Source organism: Daucus carota, chromosome 2, assembly GCF_001625215.2.
Source record: "Daucus carota subsp. sativus chromosome 2, DH1 v3.0, whole genome shotgun sequence".
NCBI classification, from domain to species: Eukaryota; Viridiplantae; Streptophyta; class Magnoliopsida; order Apiales; family Apiaceae; genus Daucus; species Daucus carota.
The window spans coordinates 27729591-27756030 of NC_030382.2; the positions used below are offsets into that span (position 1 = coordinate 27729591).

Genomic DNA, 26440 nt, shown 5'->3' on the forward strand with positions numbered 1-26440 from the left:
AGTTCTCGATTTAGGACTCTGAAGAGATAAGCTCTTATCCCCTCTAGTTTAGGATAAAACAGCCTTCTTTCAGTAGTTATCCCGCGGCATCCCACTCCAAGTAGGTCACTTGAAGCCTTCATCTTCAATATATATCCGAATATTCTTGAATTATCTTCACCAATTTAAAATTATCTCCATAATAGATGTATTTATCCTTTAACTCGTAGATAAATAATAGTTGATACACTCCCAATATGTCTCCAATTCGTCCCCCTTGAAACAAGGAAGAAGAGTCCTGTTTGGAGTCTGCTTGCCATTCTGCCCAGGCGGCGGAAGCCCTGCCAGCGGCATCCCCTAACTACAGCCCCGTAACTGCAAGCCAGGATGCACTTAGCGGTAACCCCTAAAGCGCCTTCAGATGCAACCCCATTCTGATGGCAGTCTTCATTATGCTTCCAATGCAAGTCCATATACCTTCCTGTACACCTTCAATGATTCACCCAGCCATGGTGAAGCCCATTATCCTTAACCAAATGATTCCAATAAGCCCAAATGAAGCCCAAATAATATGATGGGCTATAAAATAAGCCCAGGGAGATTTTATGGCACAACAACTACCCCCGGTTCCTTGAAGTATTAAATACGAGAGGAACCTAAGAACGATAACCCTCAATCAACCAGCTGCAAGCCCTTAAATTATGTCAGAGATTAATCGTAAATTATTTCTAAGCTTACGTGGGCGTAGCCCGGTGTAAGAAACAAGAAATAATTCAGATGTATTTCCCACACATAATTATGAAACCAATTATATTAATTCAGTACAACCACCGAAAACCTTGAATATTTATTCCCAAAATAATAAAAATTATTTTCCACGAATATGTCCGAGCTTCCGCAATTTTTATTCCACCTTTTCAGTTTCCCGCGTGTGCCATGTCAGTTTGTGATAAGGCTAATCCCAAAGATTTCGGGGTTTAATTTAAATTCAAATTGGTTTGAATTGCAACAGAAAATCCCTAATTAGGTGGTGCAGCCGTAAAGTCCTAGCCTGCCTCTACCTCTTCAGCCACCCACCTAGGCCTCGGGAAGCCCTGCGTCATCAAAGCCTTCTCCACGCCAAGCCAGTCACGGCACGCCACCTGGCGTAGCTGTTCCCCACTTCCCACTGCTATATATACACACGCATATAGCCTCGTTCCACTTTTTCTTTTTATCTCTCAAACACTTCACTCCACACTCTCTCTTCCGACTGAAGCACTTCCAGGCGCACCTTGCTCTTTCTTTCCGGCGTTTCCTTCTCCGACTCCGTTTCCAACTCCAACCAAAGGTAAGCCCCCTTACTTTCGTCTTCGTTCTTCCTTATCGCATTTTCACCATGTCTGCAACTAAACGTTTATATGATCCATGCCCGTTTGTCTCTTTTTCTCTTGACTGTTCACCTCGGTACGCGTGCACACACTCACACTCGCCTTGCTTGATGTTATTATGCTTGATTAAACTGCTAATTTGCCCTGCATGCCAGTATAGTTAAACATGTACACTCATCCTTTGAATGTACACACACCACTGGTTTTAATTGACTCCAATTAGGCCCTGATTGTTTCCCAACTGGGTTATCTTTCTTGGCGTTGTTGCATTGCTTTGAGGCCATGACCGTAGCCCTAGGTCGTAAACCCTAGGTTCCTAATTGCCTCCAGGGGGAACCCCTTTTTTACAATCGAACCCTCTTTTATGCCCCTTATCCGCTTTGGATGTTTTGTTGTGTGATTTGCTGCATTGTACTTGCTTAGATGGTATCTTAGGATTGTGATTGGGCGTTGATTGTTGTGGTTGAGATTAGGGTTAGGATTAGGCTTCCCGCTCCGGGTCCCTTGTTGGGCTTCCCGAAGAAGATGAACCGTCATCCGTGGCCTGTGCTGCTTCCTGTGAGGGATGTAGTCCCCTTATACTTTAGGGCTACAATTGAAGCCTTTCCATTCCTTCTCCGCACCCGTAGGGCTCCACCTTTGCGGCCCGGTCTTTCGCAAACCCTTTCTCCTTCTCCCTTTTTGTCTTTATTTCTTTCGACCTCCTCACATCTTGCTGTGTCCTTTCGTTAACCCATCCTTTCCTCTTGTAGATGTCTCAAGGATCCATGTCCTCACACTCTTCTCAGTCTGCCACAAGCAAGGCTCCCGTTGTCGTCGTTGACGCGGGATCCTCTCCTAGCCTGGACCTTCAGCATGCTCAGCCGAGTTTGGGGGTTAGCTCCAGGACCCGCTCCAGGCGCAGCTTAGTGGTGAAGGAGCTCAACTGGACCACCTCTGAGTCCAGTCAAGCGGATATAACCCCGGGCCTCCCGCTGGACCCTGCCGCTGAAGCCCTCAAGGGGAGCCCCGAGGAGGCTGAACGGGAGGCTGAGGCTTCCGTGGAGGTGATCGAGCCTCCAGCTGTAGTCCTGCCTTGCGAGCACATGGACTCCATCATGACTCCTACGAGGCTGCAGTCCCTCTTGGAGTCCTGCAACCCTGGCTGCACCCTGGGGATCCCGAAGCCAGGAGAGAGGTGTCACCGCTTCGACACCCTCAAGCCGGGCACTGGCTACCCCAAGGCCGTGCTTTCCGCCCAGTTCTTCAGGCTGGGCTTGTCTCTCCCCCTCCATCCTTTCATTCTGGAGGTCTTAGACTTCTATGAGGTCTCCCCTATGCAGCTCACCCCCAACTCCTACCGCATGGCGGTCTGCCTTTACATCCTCTATGACATCCATCATGGGGTGAGGATGTCTGCCTTGGAGTTGGGTTGGTTCTTCCAGCTGAAACTTACTGGGAGGACCCCAGGGTTCTTCTACCTTACTGCCTGGAATACCCATCACAAGAAGGGCATCAAGGGTAACCGTCAGTCGATGTCAGACTGGCAGAAGCTCTTCCTTTACTGCTACGACTGCCCAGTCTACAGAAAGGACTTTAATCTCTCCCCCAGTAAGCCAGCTTTTCCTTAATCCATTGTCTAGTTTAGCCCTTTAGGGTTCCCGTTTAGTTTCCTTATGCTTGTGTTTGTTGTAGACATGCCAGTGCAGACCCCTTTGGCGGGAGAGTCCCTTGAGAGGGCCAAGCTGTTGGGCCGCGCAACACCCATTAACTCCGCATTAGTATGATATTGTCCGCTCTGGGCCGTGGCCAAGCCCGCACGGATTTGCTTTCGGGCTCCTCCCAAAAGGCCTCATACTAATGGAGTTCTTTGGCTGCTTATATCCAAGATAAATCTTCTTAATCTTTCCGATGTGGGAATTGGGTTGAACCCACTCAACAATCTCCCCTCAATCCAAGAACCACCAATCTTGTGACTCTTATACCGCCGTTGCTCATCGGTTCCTCATCTTGCGGGACACGCCGTCCGACCACCTTTGTCGGAAAGACTTTCGACACAAGCCGTCCAAGACCTCCAATCGTTGTTCTGGAGAGCCTCTCCCCACATCACATAACTGTAGCTCGCAACCCCGAGGATCAACTTCTTAACCTCGCTCTGATACCAGTTTGTTAGGATCGCATCCACTATAGATTGACGTTAATCAAACACAATGACAAGCACGAAAGTAAAGAACACAACAATTAACGTGGAAACCCCTCAAGGGAGGGTAAAACCACCAATCCACTAAATATGAATGTATTACAAGATTGGAGTCGCTCCCTCACTCAACGCTCTTGTATACAAACACCTCAACTTGATCACAAAAGTTCTCTCTTGTGTATCTCTCACACAACTCTCTAACTTTTGCAATACATAAAACTCCTACAAATAACTATATTTATAGGCATCCAAGATATTCTAATCCTAATCAACTTCAAAATCCTATTTATGATAATTACCATCTTTTCCTATCTTGGATAGAAATCCTTCCACAATTAATATTCTACCAAGAATCGGATTACCTCAATTATCATAAATAAGATACATTCTCCAATTAGGATTCTTGACTTATTTAGGAATTCGGGACGGAACCCAACAAATCCTTCCTCGGCTCGAATTCCCTAAAACTTCAACTGAATCCGAGAATCTCACCTTTTTCTCGGTCTTCGTCTTCGTTTCTCCACCATCTAAACAATAGATGTTCTTCTTGTTCATCACCCCTTGTAGAATCAAGCTCTTTCCTTTATACACCTTGCAACTTCGCCCTCGTCCAACGAATCTGTACCCTCGTGATGCCAACACGCTCAAAGATAACACGTTCTTTGATGCATCTGGTACAAATCTCACATTGAGAGCCTTCTTGATTGTACCATCATGGAGTTTCCTTATGCTTGTGTTTGTTGTAGACATGCCAGTGCAGACCCCTTTGGCGGGAGAGTCCCTTGAGAGGGCCAAGCATGTGTTGGGGCTATCCACCGAGCTAGGTGATGGCTCCAGCCTACTTACTCCAGAGAATCTGGAGAGGCTCGGTTTTTCCACTACGGTGGTAGATGCATCCCCCGTTGACGAGGGGGGGTAGATGTGGAGGCGACAGGAAGCCCAGGTTTCCTCTTAGCTTGCCCCCTTGAACTTATTTTCCTTATATGATATTTGCTTTGTAGATTTCCTGTTATATATGTCGTGCATGCCTTGTAACCTTTACGCTATCTGCTATGCTTGCATCCTCCCATATTTCTGTATATAACCAGATAGTATCTGATTGCTTTCCCTTGTTTCCTTCCACAGATAAGGCTGCCAACATCCCCAGGTTTATCAAGCGTTCCACTAAGTACGAGGATCTGTTCGGGGAAGCCTCCGATTCTCAGGCTCCCCTTCCTGTCAAGCCACTCTCCCAGCTCCCTTCTCCTTCTCTGGAGCAGAAGAAGACCTCCTCCGGGGGTCGCAAGCAGGACCCCTCCAAGGCTGCTGAGGCGGGGTCTTCAGCTGAAGGCCGTACAAGCAAGAAGCCCAGGTTAACCCTGGCCCGCAGCTCTCCCGCTTCCTCCTCCTCTCAAAAGACTCAGCTCTTTCAGCGAATGCTCTCTGACCAGGTCCCCGAGGCTACCGTTCGGGAGTGGGACAGGCTTTCAATAGCCGAGGCCACCCGTGACAAGGTGGTGGCCAACGCTAAGAGCCTGTTCCTCGATCTAAAGATGGGGGAGCATGTTGCTGACACAGCCCGAGTCAATGAGACGATGAGGGCGGATTTGAAGCAGGCTTAGGCGGACCTGGCTTCCGCTGTCAAAGACAGAGATCTTGTGCGGAAGGCCAACCAGGAGCTGAAGGAGGCTGAAGCCAAAGTCCGTGAGGAGAGGAGGAAGGAGGACGCCGTGAGGCGTTCCTTGGAGGAGGAGACAGACGGCCTTGGGAAGATGGTGAAGAGGTTGGAGGGCCAGGTGAAGGAGTTGCAGGAGGCTGCAGTCGCCGCGAGGGCGACGAGGAAGGAGCGGGAGGCCGCCGTCTTCGAGGCAGGGGTTGCCGCAGGGGTCAAAGATTGCGTTAAGTCCGCCTATCGCTTCTTCCCTGACAATGATTGGGCCAAGCTGGGACCCGATGCTGCTCTCGCCCTTGAGGAGGCAAAAGTTGAAGATGCCACCAGCTCTGGGAAAGTCGAAGCCGGCGCCAAGGAAGTTCTTGGGGGTACCCCTGAGGAAGAAACTGCGGTTAAGGACCGACAGGAGGCTGAGAAGGCATCCCTTCCGGAACTTAATGTGGTGGCCCAGGTGGAGGCCTTAGTTGTGGCTCCCTCCCAGAACGCAATCTCTTCGGCCGCCCTGGCAATTGATGAAGTCCCCAAGGCCTCCTCCTCTCCAGCTGCTTCTTAATCCTTCCTTCCCCGTGTTTAATTAAACTTTTATTTTTTGTTAACCCTGAATTTGTGCGTGGCGCTTGTCGTCACGAATTTGATATTTTTTCTGATGAGGGTGCGGGCACCTCAGAATGCTCCGCAAGATATTTTTAATATTGTAAAGGGCCTCCCCCTGTTGGTGTGGGGAGGAATTTCCCTTGCAATATTTTGCTCTTTTTTTTATATAACCGCTTTTACTCCTTCCTTGCTTTGCCTTGTATGACTTCTTCTATATTTCTCGTGATGTTGTATGTACTTGCCATCTAACCTTTCCATGCAGGTAAGCAGAGCGAATACAGGGAGTATCCCCTTTATACACTGTCCTATTTCTAGGGGGTTATGACCCTTGGGACTTTGTTCTTCAAGGTCGTTTCCTTCCTTGCGGATGTATGCTGATGTGTTTGCGTTAACTCCGTGTAAGATTAGCGTATATGAAAGCAGTTAGTCTTTCATTGTAATAATCCATTCAAGCATAGTTGAATCTGATCTCACATGCGTGAGAATCTAGGGACACCGTTGGATGTGAGCCTTAAAACGACCCCTAAGTGTAAGCCTTTAGAGTAGTCTCCTCGTATAAGTTCTGGGGCAACTTTACAACGTAGGCCTCGCGATAATTCCTCCAGGTAAGCTTTTTAGTAATCCCACCAAGTTAGCCTTGTAATAGCTCCACCAAGTATGCTTTGTGAGCCTGGATAGGCTTTAAACTCGAAGGCCTCGATAAGCCTTCGGCCTTGAAAGCCTTGACGGGCTTTAAACCTCGAAGGGCTACTGTAAGCCCAAAACCATGAAAGCTTGAAAAGCTTTAGCCTTGAAAGCCTTGATAAGCTTTAAACCTTAAAGGGCTACTGTTAGCCCAAAACCTTGAAAGCTTGAAAAGCTTTTGCCTTGAAAGCTTTGATAAGCTTGAAACCTTGAAGGGCTACTGTAAGCCCAAAACCTTGAAAGCTTGAAAAGCTTTTGCCTTGAAAGCTTTGATAAGTTTGAAACCTTGAAGGGCTACTGTAAGCCCAAAACCTTGAAAGCTTGAAAAGCTTTTGCCTTGAAAGCTTTGATAAGCTTGAAACCTTGAAGGGCTACTGTTAGCCCAAAACCTTGAAAGCTTGAAAAGCTTTTGCCTTAAAAGCTTTGATAAGCTTGAAACCTTGAAGGGCTACTGTTAGCCCAAAACCTTGAAAGCTTGAAAAGCTTTTGCCTTGAAAGCTTTGATAAGTTTGAAACCTTGAAGGGCTACTGTTAGCCCAAAACCTTGAATGCTTGAAAAGCTTTTGCCTTGAAAGCTTTGATAAGCTTGAAACCTTGAAGGGCTACTGTTAGCCCAAAACCATGAAAGCTTGAAAAGCTTTTGCCTTGAAAGCCTTGATAGGCTCGAAACCCTGAAGGGCTACTGTAAGCCCAAAACCTTGAAAGCTTGAAAAGCTTTTGCCTTGAAAGCCTTGATAGGCTTGAAACCCTGAAGGGCTACTGTAAGCCCAAAACCTTGAAAGCTTGAAAAGCTTTTGCCTTGAAAGCTTTGATAAGCTTGAAACCGTGAAGGGCTACTGTAAGCCCAAAACCTTGAAAGCTTGAAAAGCTTTTGCCTTGAAAGCTTTGATAAGCTTTCCTTCCAGTTAGTGCCGCCAAGTTGTTGAGTTTTGGTGTTTTTGATATCCAATTTTAAATTTAAGCTAAGTAATGTTAATGATATGCCAAGTAATTAATGATATGCCTACTACTACCCCCCCGAGTTCTTTAGCATAATTTTAATTATGGTGGAGAACTAGATGCAATCGAAACCCTAAATACTTTTTAGAGCATTCATGAAGTATCCAATTAACAATCATGGTAAGCAAGCAAGCATATGCAACATTTTTGTAACGGAAATCTGCGAAATTTTATTAAATCACTTGGTAAAAAGTTGACATAGCATAATTTTGGGGGGTGTAACGACACTACCCCCCGAGCATCCTAGCACATAAAGCAAGTAGTATCCTGATAATTTTCCTAAAAGCATAGCGATTACAACTAATAAACCGCCTTTATTGTCCTGACCCTTGAGCCGAAGCCTACAGAAATACTACCCGGGTGAAGCTACTGGTAATACCTCTTTAAGTGTTGGGCGTTCCATGCCCGTGGTATGAGTCTTCCATCCATGTCTGTGAGGTGATAGGTACCTTCCCAAAGCACTGTTTTGATGATATATGGGCCTTCCCACTTTGCACCGAAGGCTCCATGAGCGGGAACCCTCATGCTAGGCATCATTTTTCTGAGAACTAGGTCTCCCGTTTTGAGGGGTCGAGCCCTTACTTTCTTATCAAAATATTTACGGGTCCTCTGTTGATATGCAGCAAGTTTCAACTGAGCCGTATCTCGTACTTCTTCAATCAGATCTAAGTAGAGCCTGTGGTTGACTTCATTATTCTCAGGGTCGTAGTTATCCCTTCGAAAAGATCCTGCTCCAACTTCTACGGGAACCATGGCTTCACACCCGTATGTTAGGGTGAACGGGGTTTCGCCAATAGTAGACCTTGGAGTGGTATTGTAAGACCACAACACCATGGGGAGTTCCTCTGGCCAGCATCCCTTTTTCTCTTCTAGTTTGGCTTTCAGGGTGTGCTTAATAATTTTGTTTACGGCCTCCGTTTGACCGTTGCTCTGAGGGTGGCACACCGCGGAGAAGCCTTTCTTTATGCCAAGGTTTTCACAGAAATTCATGATTTCATTGCTGTCAAACTGTTTCCCATTGTCTGATATGAGCTTGTAGGGAACCCCGTATCGACAGACGATCGTACGATAAACGAAGTCTACCAACTTCCTTGCAGTAATGGAAGCCAGGGGTTCAGCTTCAGCCCATTTAGTAAAGTAATCTACAGCCACGACTGCATATTTCACCCCTCCTTTCCCTTTTGGTAATTCACCAATCAGATCTATACCCCAAACAGCAAACGGCCAGGGGCTTGTCAGGGTCTTCAGGGGTACCGCAGGGCTCTTGTTTGTATTAGAGAATCTTTGGCAACTGTCACAGGCCTTGGCGAAGGCATGAGCATCCTTGTGGAGGGTAGGCCAGTAGTAGCCTTGACGGAGGATTTTGTGAGCGAGGGAGGCACCCCCCGAGTGATTCCCACAGATTTCTTCATGCACCTCGCGCATAATGTATTCACATCTTACCCCAGCAACACACCTGAGGAGGGGCCGATTGAATCCCCTTTTGTAAAGGATTCCATCATAAATTACATACTGGGCTGCCTTGTACCTCAATTTCCTGGCCTCATCCTTGTCTGTAGGCAGGGTTCCGTTGGCTATGTATTCATGGATTGGGGTTGTCCAAAGGTTAGTTTCATCAGCTTCAACGTCCATGACTTCAATTTTGGGAATGCTAGGCTGATACTGGATTTCGAGGGGGATCACCCCGAGCATGTGTGCATCCCTCTGAGAGCCTAATTTGGCTAAGGCATCGGCATCTGCATTCTCAGATCTTGGTATTTGCTCTAGCTTGATTTCCCTGAATTTCCCAATTAGTTCCTGGGCATACCGCATATAGAGATCGGTGCGGGGACCCCTAGCTTGGAAGCCTCCTCGGATGTGCCAGACTACCAGCATAGAATCACTGTAAACATTCATATTTTCCACTCTCATCTCCAAGGCCAGCTTCAGGCCAGCTATTAGGGCTTCATACTCCGCGTCGTTGTTGGTGGCTTTAAAGTCGAAATGAATGGAGCTTTGCAGCTTATGGCCTTCCGAACTGACTAAGACAATGCCAGCCCCGGCCCCATTTCCATTTACAGCCCCATCGACGTACAGGTTCCACCAAGGGGAACAATTCTCGGGTATGGCTATTGGAGACTAGGGTTCAGGTATGCATTCCATCCCTTTGACTTCAAAAGTGGGTGGAAATTCCAAGATGAAGTCAGCTAGCGCTTGCCCCTTTATGGCGGTTCTTGGCTTCTACTCTATGTCAAACTGGCCTAGCTCGACTGCCCATTTCATTATTCTTCCAGAGGCTTCCGGCTTGTGCAAGACCTGTCTGAGAGGGAAGGATGTTCGTACTTCAATCTTGTGAGCCTGAAAGTAAGGCCTTAGTTTGCGGGAAGCCAAAATTAGTGCGTAGGCTAACTTCTCCATGTTTGAGTAGCGGGTTTCAGCATCAAGTAATCTCTTGCTCACATAGTATACTGGCTGTTGGGCTTGCTCTTCCTCCTTGATCAGGACAGCGCTAATTGAGAACTCGGAAACCCCTAGGTAAAGGATCAAGGCTTCACCCTCCGTTGGTTTGGCTAACAGTGGCGGGCTTCCAAGTAGCTCCTTCAGCTTCAGGAAGGCAGCCTCACATTCTGTCGTCCATTCAAATTTTTGCCCCTTTTTTATGGCTGCAAAAAATTCTCTACATTTATCTGAGGATTTTGAGATGAACCGGTTTAGGGCGGCAACCCGGCCTGTAAGGCATTGCACCTCTTTTACATTCCTAGGCGACCTCATTTCAATTAAGGCCTTGATCTTTGCAGGGTTAGCTTCGATTCCCCTGTGATTGACAATGAAGCCCAAGAACTTGCCGGATTCAACCTCGAATACGCATTTTTGGGGATTCAACTTCATCCTGTAATCCCTCAGTATGTCGAACATTTCTGATAAGTGTGTAACATGATCATAAGCTTCCTTTGTTTTACTAGCATGTCATCCACATACACTTCCATCGTTCTCCCAATCTGATCCTTAAACATCTTATTGACCAGCCTTTGATATGTAGCCCCAGCATTTAGTAAACCAAACGGCATGCCTATATAGCAATGAAGCCCCCTGTCAGTGATGAAGGAGGTGTGTTCCTGATCTGGCTCGAACATGGGGATCTGATTGTAGCCCGAGTAGGCGTCCATGAAGCTTAACAGTGCATGCCCCGCAGTGGAATCCACCAATTGGTCAATTCGAGGGAGCGGGAAGCTGTCCTTAGGGCAAGCCTTGTTCAGATCAGTAAAGTCTATGCAAGTTCTCCACTTTCCGTTAGGTTTCTTCACCAACACTGGGTTTGCTAGCCATGTGGGGTAAAAAGCTTCTTTCACTAGGCCTGCCTTCAATAGTCGGTCTACCTCTTCTTGAAGAGCGGCAGCCCTTTCCCCACTAATTGGTCTTCTCTTCTGTCTGACTCCCTTCCTGTCTGGGTCAATATTGAGGTGGTGGCACATGACTTCCGGGTGGATCCCGATCATATCCGAATGGTTCCAAGCGAAGACGTCCAGATTATTCTTTAAGAATGCGGTCAGGGTTTCCCTTAGGTCCGGCCCCAATTGCTCCCCAATTTTTAGTTCTTTAGTGGGGTTGGACTCATCCACCAAGATGGACAGGGTATCCCCAGCTGCTCCAGTCTTCACCTGGGTTTCCGGCATCCTTGGGTCGAGGTCGATCTCAACGATAACCTCTTTGTTGTCACCCTCTTGGGGTTGCGTACCCAGGATTTCATGAACGGGAAGCCGTGTTCGGTTTCCGAGTTGATAGGTTACCATAGCACTATTGAAGTCACAAGGTGCCTCGCACTCATTTTCTTGCTTTTTATTTTGGGGCTGCTTTTGACCATCCCCTTCAAAGTCACTGTCAGTAACATCTTCCACAATCCCTTCGACCAGGGTTTCAGCTGTATCAATATTCTTCATTGGGAGTGCATCCGTGGGTGCAAGCCCTTCATGCACGGCATGCGAGGCTTCTAGATAAGGGTCTTCCCCCGGATGTTGCACGATAATCACCATGTTGCAGGTTGCTTTCACAAACTTTATTAAAACCCTTCCCTGAGCCTTGGTTTCGGGTTCCTCTTCTATATCCACTTGCTTGTAACAGCTTTCCGGGATGTCTTCATCCATTTGTTGGGCCTCTTTACAGGCTTTTACTGCGGCCCTCAAAGCCTTGCTGTAGCATTCCCGGGAGTCAGCTTGACATCCCCGTACGCATCCTACCCCATTGGGGGTTGGGAACTTTATTTGTTGGGTCACGATTCGCATATCCCTTAAGATGGGTCTGCCCAGGATCCCGTTATAGGAGATGTCTTCATTGACTATCATGAACTCCGCAACTTGAGTGGTAGCCCGGGGTTCTGTTCCAAGGGTGATCGGGAGTCTTACCCTTCCAACAATCTGGACGGCATTTCCCGTGAAGCCATACAACTCATTATAGCAAGCCATCATATCTTTGTCCGCCATTTTCATTCTTTGGTACGCACTGTAGGCCAAGATATTGACAGAGCTTCCGTTATCGACAAGAAGCCTGTGTACATTGACATTTCCGATCACGGCTGTTACCACCAGGGCGTCGCTATGAGGATGGTGTACCGCGCGCGCATCCCCCTCAGTGAAGGTAATGTCCATGGTCTCCCCTTTGAACATTTTGGGAGGCCTTTCAGACAGATGGCACACATTGGTTAAGGGCGGCCCTCGGGCTTCCCGTACATATCTCTTCATAGCACTGCGTCCCTGGCCTCCCACGAAGGGTCCTCCGATGATCATTCGTACACTACCAGCCCGGGTGTTACGGTTGGCTTCCTGGTTATTTGTCCTTTCAGCTTTCTTTTCCCTATATTTCTTAGCCTGTTGGGCTACAAACTCCGTCAGGTATCCTGTTCTGATAAGATCCTCTATGTGGTCTTTAAGATGAACACATTCCGCCGTGTCATGTCCGTTCAAATCGTGGAAAGCACAATATTTTCCCTGATCTTTCTTTCCAGGGGGTCCACTTCGAAAGGGCTTCCGGAAGAGTCTCGCCTTGTCTCCGACCTCAAAAATATGATCTATAGAAGCTGTCAGTGGTGTGTATTCGTGGTACCTCGCTTCTCTTGTCTTCCTCATTGTCAACCTTGACTTGTCGAAGCCCTGCGTGCTGGTTGTGTTCACGGTAATGGGCGAGGTCTTGCCATCTCGACTCGAGGATTTTTCACCAGCAGGCCTTACGTAGGGATTCCTCTTGTAGGTGTTCCTCCTATCTTGGCTGTAAGACCTATCCCTCTTGTTTTTCCAGCTGCTACGGCTTTCAGACTTTGACTCCTTCTTCAACTTAGCTAGGGATTCCTCGATCACCTTATGGGGTTCAGCCCTAGCAAAGAAGTCAGCTAGGGTTTCAGGCTCCCGCCCTTGCAACTCCTTCCAAAAGTCTGTTCCAGGCCTTACCCCCGCTATCAAGAAGTTCTTCAGGGTTTCCTTTGAAGTCGGCCTAACCCGGGGTACCTCTGCGTTGAAGCGCTTGAAATACTCTCTCAATGTCTCATGTTCCTTTTGCTTAATATTAGCCAGAGTGTTGGCAGGTGGGGCGTAAGTGACGGAAGCCCTGAATTGTCCCACAAACAGTTCGCACATTTTCCTCCAAGAGCTGATGGAATCAGCGGGAAGCCTCTTGAACCAGTGATGAGCGTCATCCCTGAGGGTTGCAGCCAACAAGCGACATTTTGTGAGGTCTGGAATCTGATAGACCTCCATCTCAGTGTCAAACCGGCTAAGATACTCCACGGGATCCGTGGTTCCGTTAAATCGCAGGTCGCCAACCCCCCTGTAGATACGAGGTAGGGGTGACTCCCTAACCTTCTTAGTAAAGGGTGACTTTACGGTAAGCTCGGCTTTCGACTTCTTATCGGCTTTCACCTTCTTTAGGGCTTCCAGCAGTTCTTCCATCTTGCATTTATCATCCCCATCATCAAGTGCAACCTCATAGTCATCATCCAGGGGCTGATCTTTCTTTTTGGTTACTTCATTATCATTGTGCGACCCTGAGCTTTCCTCATCGTCATGAATGGAGATAACCTTTGACGGCCTTTGGTTTTTATCCTTTGACTGAGCTTCAGACATGGGCTTCTCATGTCTTTGACTGGGAGGAACCCTATGTTGCGAGCCTTCAGGTCCATCCCCGTTAGGGGCCTTGTTGCCAAGCCTGTGCCGCAAGTCTTGCTCGGTCAGTTTCCTCCCAAGGCGGTCGAACACACTAGCAGCCTGCGAGTGCTCTCTATCATCCATTTCGGGGTTAGCTTCTTCCTCAGGGTTGCCACCTTCCTTCCTGCCGCCTTCTCCACCGAAATCTAGTTTGGTGGGAGTCACCTTGCTAGCCTTTTTCGACCTTGCTGACTTTCTTTTCAAGGAGGCAATCCTCCTACTCATTCTCTTCATTTTTGCCTTCATCTCTTCGCGGGTTAGTTCCCCGCTTGGAACATCACTTTCATCCTGCGTAGCGCCTTCCGGCGTCTTGGGGTTTTCAGTGTTTTCGGGAATTTCTGTCATCTCTCCTCTCTAAGATCAGTAATGCCCCTCCTTCTAGCGCCAAAAAGTGTTGTGAGAGGAATTGATACAACACCCCCAGAACCGTGTAGCACAATTATAGGGATATCTATTACAACTACGAAAATCACGGCTAGCTCTTAGGGGCTACCGTTAGCACAAACTAAGAAAAACAAATGAGAAACAAGTGTGTTTAAGGGCTGAGCTTACAAAGAACCAAACAACGAGGCCGGAATTATGGAATTCCAAAGCCCTGCGATTGCCCGGAAATATATGTCACAAAGGTTACACGTGCCTCTCTTTAGAGTGTAGAACTCGTGAAAATGATCCAAGTCCCTTTGCAAGGTGCCTACATACCCTATATTTATAGGGATCAAGCCCATGTAGTTCTCGATTTAGGACTCTGAAGAGATAAGCTCTTATCCCCTCTAGTTTAGGATAAAACAGCCTTCTTTCAGTAGTTATCCAGCGGCATCCCACTCCAAGTAGGTCACTTGAAGCCTTCATCTTCAATATATATCCGAATATTCTTGAATTATCTTCACCAATTTATAATTATCTCCATAATAGATGTATTTATCCTTTAACTCGTAGATAAATAATAGTTGATACACTCCCAATTCGTCCCCCTTGAAACAAGGAAGAAGAGTCCTGTTTGGAGTCTGCCTGCCATTCTGCCCAGGCGGCGGAAGCCCTGCCAGCGGCATCCCCTAACTACAGCCCCGTAACTGCAAGCCAGGATGCACTTAGCGGTAACCCCTAAAGCGCCTTCAGATGCAACCCCATTCTGATGGCAGTCTTCATTATGCTTCCAATGCAAGTCCATATACCTTCCTGTACACCTTCAATGATTCACCCAGCCATGGTGAAGCCCATTATCCTTAACCAAATGATTTCAATAAGCCCAAATGAAGCCCAAATAATATGATGGGCTATAAAATAAGCCCAGGGAGATTTTATGGCACAACACAGCTTATATACCCTTTTCAAGCATGGTAGAAAATATAACAGAATATCTGAAAATAAAATAGAATAAAAATGTCATATAACTCATTACATCCAAAGACAACACCAAGAAAATATAACAGAATATCTGAAAATAAAATAGAATTAAAATGTCATATAACTCATTAGATCCAAAGACAACACCAGAGTATGAACTGTTTCCTTCCGCATAACGACATTCAAATCCTGCAAATTAAAGTCATTGACAGAGCATGAACAAAAGGTGGGCTGGCAGGAGGCAAATGAACAGGTGAATAAATAGAAAAACAAATAATTCCCAATTCTTGCAAAGTATACCTTCGTCTACAGGAACCAAGTGCTGCGCGGTTAGGTATGACAATAATTCTTCCAAAATATACTATGCAATTTAAGAAACTAGGTACTTAAAAAATCCTATTACAACAAATAATAAACAATAAGATATATAATGTAGGAGTTGCCATTGAAGGCGTAACGTTGACATGGTGCAGATTTTGAGAAGACAGCTTTAGGTTTTCATTGATGGGACCTCCATCCACCAAAAGAAGCTTCTTAGTGAAGATGATAAATGTTAACTGTAAATTCATTATTCATATGGAAACTGTGTTTTCCCTCCTAAAGCATTTCTTCGTGATTTACAGTGGTTCCTTAAGTTCCTCCTCATCAATTATGCCTTACCAGTATGTGTGGTATTGCTTAATATTCCGTTTGGAACAGATATGTACTGGCCGATCTCCTTAAAAGAATTATCATTTCTTGCTGTTTAGGGCCTGAGTTGACCACGATTGGAGCTGGAGCTGGATCCTCTAACTTATATGGATCCTCTGTCGCCGGATCTGCAAATACAGAGAACACCACGACATGTGTGCCCTTTCAGCCCATAATTATTTTACCAATTGACTGTCTGTTCATCATGTTATAAGATTCCAGTTATTTATCATTTGTTCTCTGAGTTTGATGGGAAAGATTTTTAATGAATTTTCATATAATTGTTTTGATTGTTAAAACCCATATCTCAAACAAATGATATTCCGGAATTTCATGCAAAAATAATTGAGTAGATATAACTTGAGCCTCATGAAGTGCAGAAGCACAAATTTGTCAGGGACTATAAGCCACCACCGCAACAAATGTCCCTTTCAACCCATCATTATTCTACCACCTTAGACTTTGTGCGTCTGAATATTTACGGGAACATGTAGACTATATTTAACGAAATACTGGTTTATATTCTCACCTTTCGGCCTGCTAAACAACACCCAATTTATGTATACTTTCTCAATGGCATATTAAAAGAATCCAGATTACATAGCCTCCTCAGCTCTTGGTGAGTGCCTAAATTATGATACCCTTGTGCAGGCTTGCTCGAAACACCCCGTCAGCGCACATTTATTGATAAAAAGAAGAAAGCATTCAGTAAGTATTCATAAAGGTTTTCTGTCTTTTTCTTACAATATGAGATCTGGCGTGGTTTGTGTTAATGATCTTCTGCCACAAATTCATCTTGGTCGTTAGGCTAGGCATTTCCGATCTTGGTGGCATAGGTGTTGCCTCAGGTCAACTACACTGGCCCATGAGGCAATATTTTGACGCGGCCAAGTGTTGCCTTGCCCACCCATATAACAAAACTGGAACACAATAATCACCAATTAATTAAGAATTGTTGTCAAGCTCATGATCTATGTTTGCTGCAGATGACAGCAATGTTGTCCTTGACTTAGGGCCGCCAAGTGAAACCTGTGCTTCTTGCCGTGCAATGGTGTGGCCGGCGGAGTTTACAGGCCGCCATGCTAGTCCAGTCCCAAAATCATATTCAATATGTTGTGGTAAGGGGAAGGTCCAGCTCCCGCCGTTATGACAGGCCCCACAGGAGCTGATTCAATTGCTCACTGGTCATGATGCAGTTGCAAAGGCATTTTTTTATGGAAGTCGAATGTTTAACACTGTTTTTGCATTTTGCTCATTTGGCGGAAAGGTGGATGACTCTATCAACTCTGGCATAGGTCCCTATGTCTTCCGGGTGACAGGGCAAGTGTATCATAATTTTGGATCTTTAATACCGCCAGATAGAACTACCCCCAAGTTTGCACAATTATATATGTATGATGGGCAGCATGCAAATGAACATAGGCTCAATTTCACACAGAGTCCGGACGATGTTAATAGATCTATTATTGCGATCCTTGCAAACATGCTGAACCAGAACAATGCATTAATCAGAATATTTAGCCAGGTCAGGGAGCGGTTTGAAGGAATGGAGGAACTTCTGGTTCGGTTGAGATTGTTTGAGAGGCGAGCAACCGACGGTCGGTTCTGTAACATGCAGTCCGAGGAGGATTATAAAATTGACACTGTTGTCGCCGAAAACAACTTTGAATTTGCTGCCCTTGTTGTGGACAACGACTTTGCGAATAAGAGGGATATAGTGGTTCATAGTAAAAGTCAAGGACTGCAGTTTCTGGTTGATGCATGGTGTTCTGTGGAAAGAACAAGGTTGCTTTAAGTCGAAAAAAACCAGTCTTTGATTAGAGCAGATCTCTATAACAATGTGGTGGACAGCTTTAATCGTGGGGACATCCTCGCAAGTGATATAGGAAAACACATAATTTTGCCTTCTAGCTTCACTGGGGGTTACAGATACATGCAGCAAAACTTTCAAGATTCACAGGCTATCTGTAAAGAATACGGACATCCAGACCTCTTCATCACGTTTACCTGCAACCCAAAATGGGATGAAATTCAGGCGGCAATTCAGCTTTCATCGTCACATGACGCCTCTATTCGTCCCGACATTTGTGCTCGGGTATTTAAAATGAAGCTGGATGCTATGATTGCTGACTTGACAAAAAACCGTGTCATGGGCCGTGCGCTGGCAGGTACGTATTTCCCGTGTCACAATTTTAATTTAAAACCACCTTATAGCTCGATTCCAAGTTTGAACCCCGGGGCATTTTATACCAAACAAATAACTTTAACCAACAGTTTTCGTGTCGTCAATGCTTATTTTCAACTTTCATTACTTACAACATGAGCTGCTTCTCCCTCGCAGTGGTCTACATAGTGGAATTTCAAACACGAGGTCTGCCACATGCCCATATTGTCTTGTGGCTGGCGGGTGGAGACAAAATAGCAGAGACCGGGGACATTGATAAAGTAATTTCTGCTGAGATACCAGATGAGCTTGCTGATCCGGTCGGATATAAAATAGTATCACAGCTAATGATGCACGGACCATGTGGCTCTGCAAACCCTAAATGTCCATGCATGGTTAATGGTCGTTGTTCCATATACTATCCCAAACCTTTTAACGGGGCAACTGTTATTGATGGCGATGGGTACGCCCAGTATAGAAGGAGAGAGGACGGCCGAACCATCAAGCGTGGTAAAATTTACCTTGACAACAGGTAGCACCCGTTTTTGCGCATTCTTCTTCCCTCGAAATAGAAATAGACGTCCACTCTAACAATTTCCAATAAGAATTATTGTTGTTCCATGAAAAATCATTTTATGACGCATCTCATATTCGCCTTACTTTTCGTTCCAGGCATGTGGTTCCTTACCATCGGGGGTTGCTTGTAAAATATCAAGGCCACATAAATGTTGAATGGTGCAACAGAACGTTGGCAATTAAATATCTTTTCAAATACATCGGCAAAGGGCCAGACATGGCCACCGTTCTCATGGAAAGGGCTGACCGACAACCTGCAAATTTAGATCACCCAACAACTTCTGCATCGGAGGGCGCACAGCATAATGAGGTGAAGAGCTATCTGTCATGCCGTTATGTTTCTGCAGCTGAATCATGTTAGCGCTTGTTTGAATTCCCAATACACCTTCGAGAGCCATTTGTCCAGCGCTTGTACTTCCACCTTGAAAACGAGCAGGAGGTCACATTTCGTGATGACGAGACCTTACCTCAGGTTGTCCAGAGAATTGATCCAGATGGAACAATGTTCATACAATGGTTACTAACCAATCGTTCCGATGAGCTTGGGCGAGACCTAACATTTGTCAAATTCCCAAAAAGGTTCCGGTGGGATTCATCTTCACGTCGTTGGTTTAGGAGGAAACAAAGTATTGACGTTGTTGGTAGAATGGTTTACGCTCATCCTGCATCTGGCGAACGATTTTATATGCGCCTGTTATTGAACAGTGTGACGGGACCCAAGTCTTTCGAGGATATTAGAAGAGTGGGTGATGTTGTTTATAATACATATAAAGAGGCATGCTTTCACCAGGGGCTCCTAGACTCAGATAAGGAATGGCATATCGCGCTTGAAGATGCCGCCGTCTATGCCAGTGCAGCGCAGCTACGTGGCTTATTTGTGACATTATTGGTGTTCTGTGGTGTCAGCGATCCAAAGGAGTTGTGGGAAAAACATTGGTGTGCTCTCTTCGATGATGTGGAATACACTCGAAGAAAAAAGTTAAATGTGCCGACTCTTAAAATAAGTGTCGCTGATAAGCAAATGCTGACACTTGAGGCAATTGATGAGTTACTAAAACAATATGGAAAGAAATTGGTTGACTCTCCTGGCCTGCCACTGGTGGATAGAGCAACCACAAACAGATACAGAAATGACTTACTGATTGAGGAAATGATGTATGATCGAGCTGACCTTAGCGCCAGAGTGGAGAATATAATCCGTTGCTTAAATGACAAGCAGGGGTTCATTTTTCACAAAATTCTTAACTCAGTGGAACTTAAACTTGGAGGCCTTTATTTTGTGTATGGCCCTGGGGGCACAGGCAAGACATTCTTGTGGTCAGCACTCATTTCCAGATTAAGAGGTCAGGGGAAGATTGTGCTAGCTGTTGCATCATCTGGTATTGCTTCGCTTTTGATGGATGGCGGCCGAACAGCGCATTCACGATTTAAAATTCCACTACATATAGATGAGTTTAGTTGCTGCGAGATCAAACAGAATACATATCTTGCAGAACTCATATGCGAAGCCAGCATGGTCATTTGGGACGAGGCACCCATGACTCATCATCATGTTTTCGAAGCAGTAGACCGCACATTTCGTGATATTAGATCCAAAGTCAGCCCTGATGCGGCAGACATGCCTTTTGCCGGCATAACTATGCTACTCGGAGGTGACTTCAGGCAGGTCTTGCCGGTCCTCCCAAAAAAGGGACGGCAGGAGGTTGTGGGTGCAAGCATCAGCAAGTCCAAATTATGGAATTACTGCACATTATTCGAATTGGTGGATAACATGCGGATTGAGAAAGATGTCCCACCAATCACCATTGATGGGGAAACAATGGTGTTCAGAGATTGGGTGTTAGCATTGGGTAATGGAACTCAACAAGCCTTTGCTTTTGACAACGAAATGGAGGCCACATGGGTAAAAATTCCAGAAGAGGTATGTAAACTTACTATACAACCAATTCATACCATTGCTTTGAACATTGACACAGCCCATAAAATGCAAGGGGCATATGTTACAATGTACACATTTCTATATACTGCTAATTCCAGGCAACGAATAATTTCGCGGGAGGGAAAAAAGGGTGTCAATTTAGTGCCAGAACCATAATTTTAATACGCTGCAGCCGTTTTCTGGACCACGCATGCAACCACCCATTCTTAAGACTGATATGAATATTATTCTTGCATTTTGCTTATCACGCAGGTCTTGCTGCAGACAAAGGTAGATCCTGTGCAAACAATTGTCGACAAAATATATGACAGACTGTGTGAGAAGCCTTCTGACATTGAATACATTCGTGAGCGCGCGATATTAACTCCCCTCAATGAATATGTTGAGACTGTTAACAATGAGGTCCTGCAGAGGCTGCCAGGAGAGGTTAAAATTTATAGAAGCTATGACAGTATTTCTAAAGGAAGCACAAACATGGTCGCAGACGAGATCTTATACCCTCCGGAGTATTTGAACTCCTTGAAATTCAGCGGCCTCCCTAATCATGAACTGAAGATTAAGGTGGGTGCGCCTATAACGTTGCTGCGGAACCTTAATCCCAAAAAGGGCTTGTGTAACGGGACACGGCTTATCGTGACCAGGTGTTATCAATTTCTGATAGAGGCGCAGATCATAACTGGCAATAAGATCGGGGGGATCACATTCATACCGAGAATCAGTATGTCGCCATCTGACAATACATTCCCAGCACCATTGAAGCGCAAACAGTTTCCGGTATCAGTATGTTATGCTATGACAATAAATAAAAGTCAGGGTCAAACGGTTAAGAACGTCGGCCTTTACTTGCCAAAGCCTGTATTTAGCCATGGTCAGCTTTATGTGGTGGTTTCAAGGGTGGCATCCCCGCATGGCTTAAGAATTCTTTGTGTCGACGATGAGGAGGCACATGCAGGGGACACGAAGAATATAGTGTACCGCGAAATATTTGATGAGTTGAGGTGCGTACATCTTGGACCTCTAATTTACTACACACCTAATCACTAAAATTGCATCCCTTGTGAATGGCAAAATACAAGTGACAACAATTTACATGGATACATTTTGCAGCTTGCAGACAGTTTCATTCTAAAACTAATATTACACCTGTGCTGATAAATAGCATGTTCCATACTGGCATCCTTTTTAAGAAATAATACCAGCCGCATCATGATTACAGTAGTTAGCTGGTATAAACTCAATTGCTATATCTATAATGCAGCAGAGACCCAGGCGTATCTGCTCTTCACAACGTTTAATCACTACATATAGTATCCCTGCTCATGCAGCCCGTAGTGGAAACTGATCTCCTAAATTTAACTGGACAGGAAAATGATACTTTATTCTATTTTATCAGAAACAATGCACTCTTCACTACAATTTCAGTTGTCATGTTCCCCGATCACTATATCCAGTACTGTGATTGCTTCATATTGTTCTTTATGATTCTTGTACTGTTGATTTCTGGTAATGTCAGATGTTTCACTGAGAGGTATCAAATAATGTCTACATGTTTATGCCGCAGACTACAGTGATGCCACCATGTCAGCACGGCTAATTGGAGGGGCTCCTCACACACATCATTTTGAATAGTAATGTATGCAACTGTTCTATGCCCGGGTAATTTCGAATCTATTATGAACCACATTCCATATGGGCAATCAAGATGGTTTTCCTATACTAAACATTAAAATGATAAGCATCAGGTTACATTTATTACAAACCTTATGATGTGGAGCTCATCTGTGCCTCGTGCCTTCTCATCTTATATGTAGTTTCTGCGACCGCGGGCTCAAACAGCACCTAAACAATTGACGCACTTAGGTACCTGCTTTTAGGGACGACATCAACTATCCTTCATTCATGCTTTAGAGGTTATCCTCAAAAGCTTTTGTCTAGCACAAACAAACTGCGTTACCTAATCATGTTCATGGTAGCGGTTATAAAATTATATAATTTTTCTATGTTATTAGTATAATTTAATGTTTTATCTCAATCTAACGTTTGTTTTAGAGGTACAAGGCACACTATGGAAATTTTACAATATTAGTTTTGTAACAATTTGGTTACTTAGGATTGCTTTCCTAGGCACACTTATCATATTTCAAATTGCCGTTTAATTTAGAAATATAAGGCACGCTGTACAAATTTTATGCTCTTAATTTTGCATGAGTTTGGTTACCAAGGAGTATTTTCCTAAGCATGCTTAACATAATTTTGGCTTTTGTTATTACATAAATATATTTGAACATATATTTTGAATGTTTATATAGATATAAAAGATTGCTTGTATGGCGTAAAGCGCAGAAGTAAACATGTACTCCCTACATCCCCCTAAGTTGGATACAGTGGCGGGTAGGGACACGGCGCAGACTGTAATGCTCCGATAAAAAATGGTTTTATAACATATTTTTAAGATTTTTCTTTTCTGTATAAAACTCGGCGTGTTATATGTTTATTCAGAAAAAAAAAAATTAAAAGTAACTTGTGGCGCTATATTTTATAAAATTACTGAAGAGCGTGTCGGGTTCTGAAAAATATACGTATAAAATTAAATGGGGTAGAGAGAGTAGTGAATTAACGCACGCACAGACTTCGACCTAGCCATACATTTCAAGTCTGAGCCTTCTTTGAGGATTCCAATCACACTTTTATCTGAAAAAATAAAATCCTATTCCAGGGAATAAGGATTAGATAAACACAAAAAATTCATAAAATTGATGTAACCAAATTTCAGTAGTTTGTTTGTTGCTTTGTTGCCAGATTTTCGTTCATCACATAAATCGTGCTTACTAAATTTAATATTGTGCATCATATTCATTTCAGTCAGTTTTTCCTTTAAAAAATATATAAGATCAAATAAATTCTGTGACCAAAAGACCTATATGATTCTGCACTAATAATCGGTGGACGATATTTATGTTGCGATAAAACAAAGGAAAATAAAACAGGATTTGTTATTGATTAAGAAATGTAATAATCAACATGCAATTAGATAACATTTGCCATATGGTCAAAAGTTGATTTTATTATAATTTAAAGATGCTCATTTGATCATTATACGATCCAACGTATGATTAGCTCTTATGGCGTTAGACCAAATTATCCAATTGCACTTATTATACATTAGTATATAATATTAAGATATGGTGATGGTTGAAAATGGATCATTTTAAAAGCGTTTGGTCAGACTCTTTGTTATTTTTTCAGAAGGCTCGTCATTTTCTCAAATTCTATCACCCAAATAACGCTGGTATCGAAACCAGTAATAATATCAAAATTCACGCGTCATTGTTAATTTAATATAATTTAATTTTATACATACACTGTGGAAGATTTTAAAAACAAAAAATACTTTGCAAAGGTTAAACATTGGGGCCTGCAGGTAATGGGAGCGTAAGCGAGGGCACATATTCAACCAGAGGCACATTATGCGGTTAAATAAATTTAAGGAACAAAATTACACTGCCACCTATTAATCTTGTGCCAACCAAGGGTCCCGTATTTATTAAACCATGAACGCAGACATGCAGTTAAAAACACACACTCTATGCGGCACAGTAACCACTGATATACCCTTCACCCTTCGGTGATAAATGATTTATAGATACATGGCCACCGCAACAAAACACGGTTAAATAAAGCATCAGCAGCATGAGCAAACGGCCACCATCAGTTTGGCCTCCGCCGACTGTGTGGGGACTCGGACTCCTTGGCTATGGCTACCATACGTGTAAAAAAATAATCCGGATCATAAGAATTTGGGACACCTTCTCGTTTCGCACACCATATGATGCTGTCATGAATTTCCTGCTGTTAGATACCGAGGTAAGGTTCCATTCTAATACTCCACCCGCAACCCCGATTACTTTTCTACTAATTCTAATAACAGACTCTCAAAAACAGAATGAAGAATATTGGGTAGTCGCGCCCATTTTGGATAAAGGAAAGCTATTCCCAGAGGCATGTGCCGGACTCCTCTACTGGGTCCACGATTTCAAAATTGTTCACACCGCCCCTGCTGTGAATCCCATTAAAACAGGGAAAATGTTGTTGTTTGGGATGAACACCGGCCTGCTCGATTTCGTCGGAGGCAACTCAATTATTCCCTGCAAGTTAGACATGTGCGAAAGGCCAATGGATAGCTCAACGCTGGAGAACGATAACGTCCTGACTGGTAATGTCGACAGCCGGTCACCCTATACCTTTTAAGTTATCACCGCACTTAATTACATATGTAATGAAAATATCTTTGTGCACTCGCATACTAATAGGCATTTCCTCAATTAACAAACACTTACAGATGCATTGGGGGTGATAAGGAGTGTCTCCAACATAACTGCTCCACTTAACGGCATAAAAAAACTGGAAATGACCATCCTCACGAACAGGTAGGATACAAAAGATGCATAGAGTGACTTCACAATTTCATACATTACCTTGCAAGGCTCATCGACACAGAAACGCGGAAAACTAAACAAAATATTAATTCATGCAGCATGGCTGAGGTCAGTATAATACTCTGGGGTATCAAAACAACAATATTCAGTCTTGAGTATCAATTCCATAGAGGAAAGAATGTCGTACTGATTGTTGCCGGATTAGTTTTGAGGCAGAGAAACGGTACGCAGGCTACAAAACTATACATTACTATGCGCATGAAAAAACATGGTCACTGTTTTTCACCACACGTGTTGTGTTGCAGGCAAGGTGTACCTGTCATCAACCGCGGCAACAACTTTCGACTTCAACCCAAAATGCGCGCACGCGATGCATCTTTCATCAAAGGTGGCTGATGCGGTTCACGAATTCATATGCGATGTCCCTTCTGAAACACCTATACAAATTCGTGGAACAGCGAACACCGATCAGCTTTACAAAAGTCTGAATGCGTTAGTCACAGAAACACTATGGGCGCATCAGAAGGTATGACATATGATTGCCTACAAACATACTGCCCTGATGCAATGCACATAAGTCATTGTCTCTACGCACGTCTGCTAACCAGTACCATATGCATGCGGGTTTCAGTTTAAGTGCACGGTCACACTTATGGAGGTCCTCGTGCCCGAGCATCAGGCATACATAGTCTGCAATGTTTGCACCGGCACACAAATTACTACCGCAGAAAACGCCTATTGCGTGCAATGTGGCCGCGGCGACTCAACAACTATACAGAAGTAGGTGGTAAATTACATTTTTAGATCCTTCAAAGAAACCATATACCGGGAAAATAAGGACAACCGCCAAAAACATTCTAAGACGTTTTGCATTTCAGGAAACTGATCCCGGTGCTCGTAAGGGATGGAGACATTCTAGCCAAACCATTGATCACGGGAAAGGGCCTAAGCAGCTTACAGGAATGCACGTCAACGATTACATCAAATATTACTCGATGGTAGTTATAACACTCGAACACTACACCGCTACATTACAAACACAGCCATAGGGTTAATAAATAAAATTAACCCCCATGTTTTCGTGACCAGGCCAAGGACGTCTACGCTGTTCCAACACGGTTGAAAAAGATTAGGGGCGCAACATGTTCTATAAGGGTTGAGCTGTTTCCATCAAATTACTCCAACACGACAGGTAATATCATCATCAGGGAGATATGCCAGTACACTCAGTTAATAAAAAGCTTTTCAATGGGCGGACATGTTGACTGATATGCAGCTATCGACCAGAACCTATGCCTCAAGCACAGCTGCATTAGGCTTTACCTGCACAGAACCAACGAAATAAAACTACTTTATGTGTGTCACAAATGCATCGACTCCAAATTTATCAACTCCCCAATGACCGTGCCTAAAATTGAGTCCAGTTAGTTTTATTCCGGTTTCCTTATTTCCAGATTTGGATTTTTAATGCTCAACCGTACAATCAGTCTCATCTATAAAATGTTTATTGCATGTTGTGTGCTTGTGGTATTGCCTTAGTGCACTTTGTTGTGGTAAGCAAACTACAATATTGCATGCTGGACTATCTAGACCAGTGCAAAGTGTGTACTTCCATACCTCAACCTATGGCACTGTTAGTTTTAGGAAGGTAGAATTGACTTCTCA

General features: G+C 44.4%; 1 protein-coding gene across 1 annotated transcript; it reads left to right on the forward strand.

Moving 5' to 3' along the window:
- The first annotated feature begins 16633 nt into the window (after nucleotides 1-16633).
- On the forward strand, nucleotides 16634-26044 carry LOC108207277 (uncharacterized). Its single transcript, XM_017377736.1, has 12 exons — nucleotides 16634-16778; nucleotides 16857-17445; nucleotides 17512-17828; nucleotides 18002-18356; nucleotides 18497-18710; nucleotides 18807-20321; nucleotides 20592-21337; nucleotides 21598-21610; nucleotides 24282-24552; nucleotides 25081-25301; nucleotides 25654-25773; nucleotides 25865-26044. The coding sequence occupies exons 1-12, from the start codon at nucleotides 16634-16636 to the stop codon at nucleotides 26042-26044; spliced, it is 4686 nt and encodes a 1561-aa protein (XP_017233225.1).
- The last annotated feature ends 396 nt before the right edge of the window (nucleotides 26045-26440 follow it).

What these genes read in the sequence shown, in the direction of transcription:
- LOC108207277 (XM_017377736.1), top strand. Translation starts at nt 16,634, where the DNA reads ATGTTTGCTGCAGATGACAGCAATGTTGTCCTTGACTTAGGGCCGCCA. An exon ending in TGTTCTGTGGAAAGAACAAG is followed by an intron (nt 17,446 to 17,511) that starts GTTGCTTTAAGT and finishes TGTGGTGGACAG; the next exon opens with CTTTAATCGTGGGGACATCC. An exon ending in CATGGGCCGTGCGCTGGCAG is followed by an intron (nt 17,829 to 18,001) that starts GTACGTATTTCC and finishes TCTCCCTCGCAG; the next exon opens with TGGTCTACATAGTGGAATTT.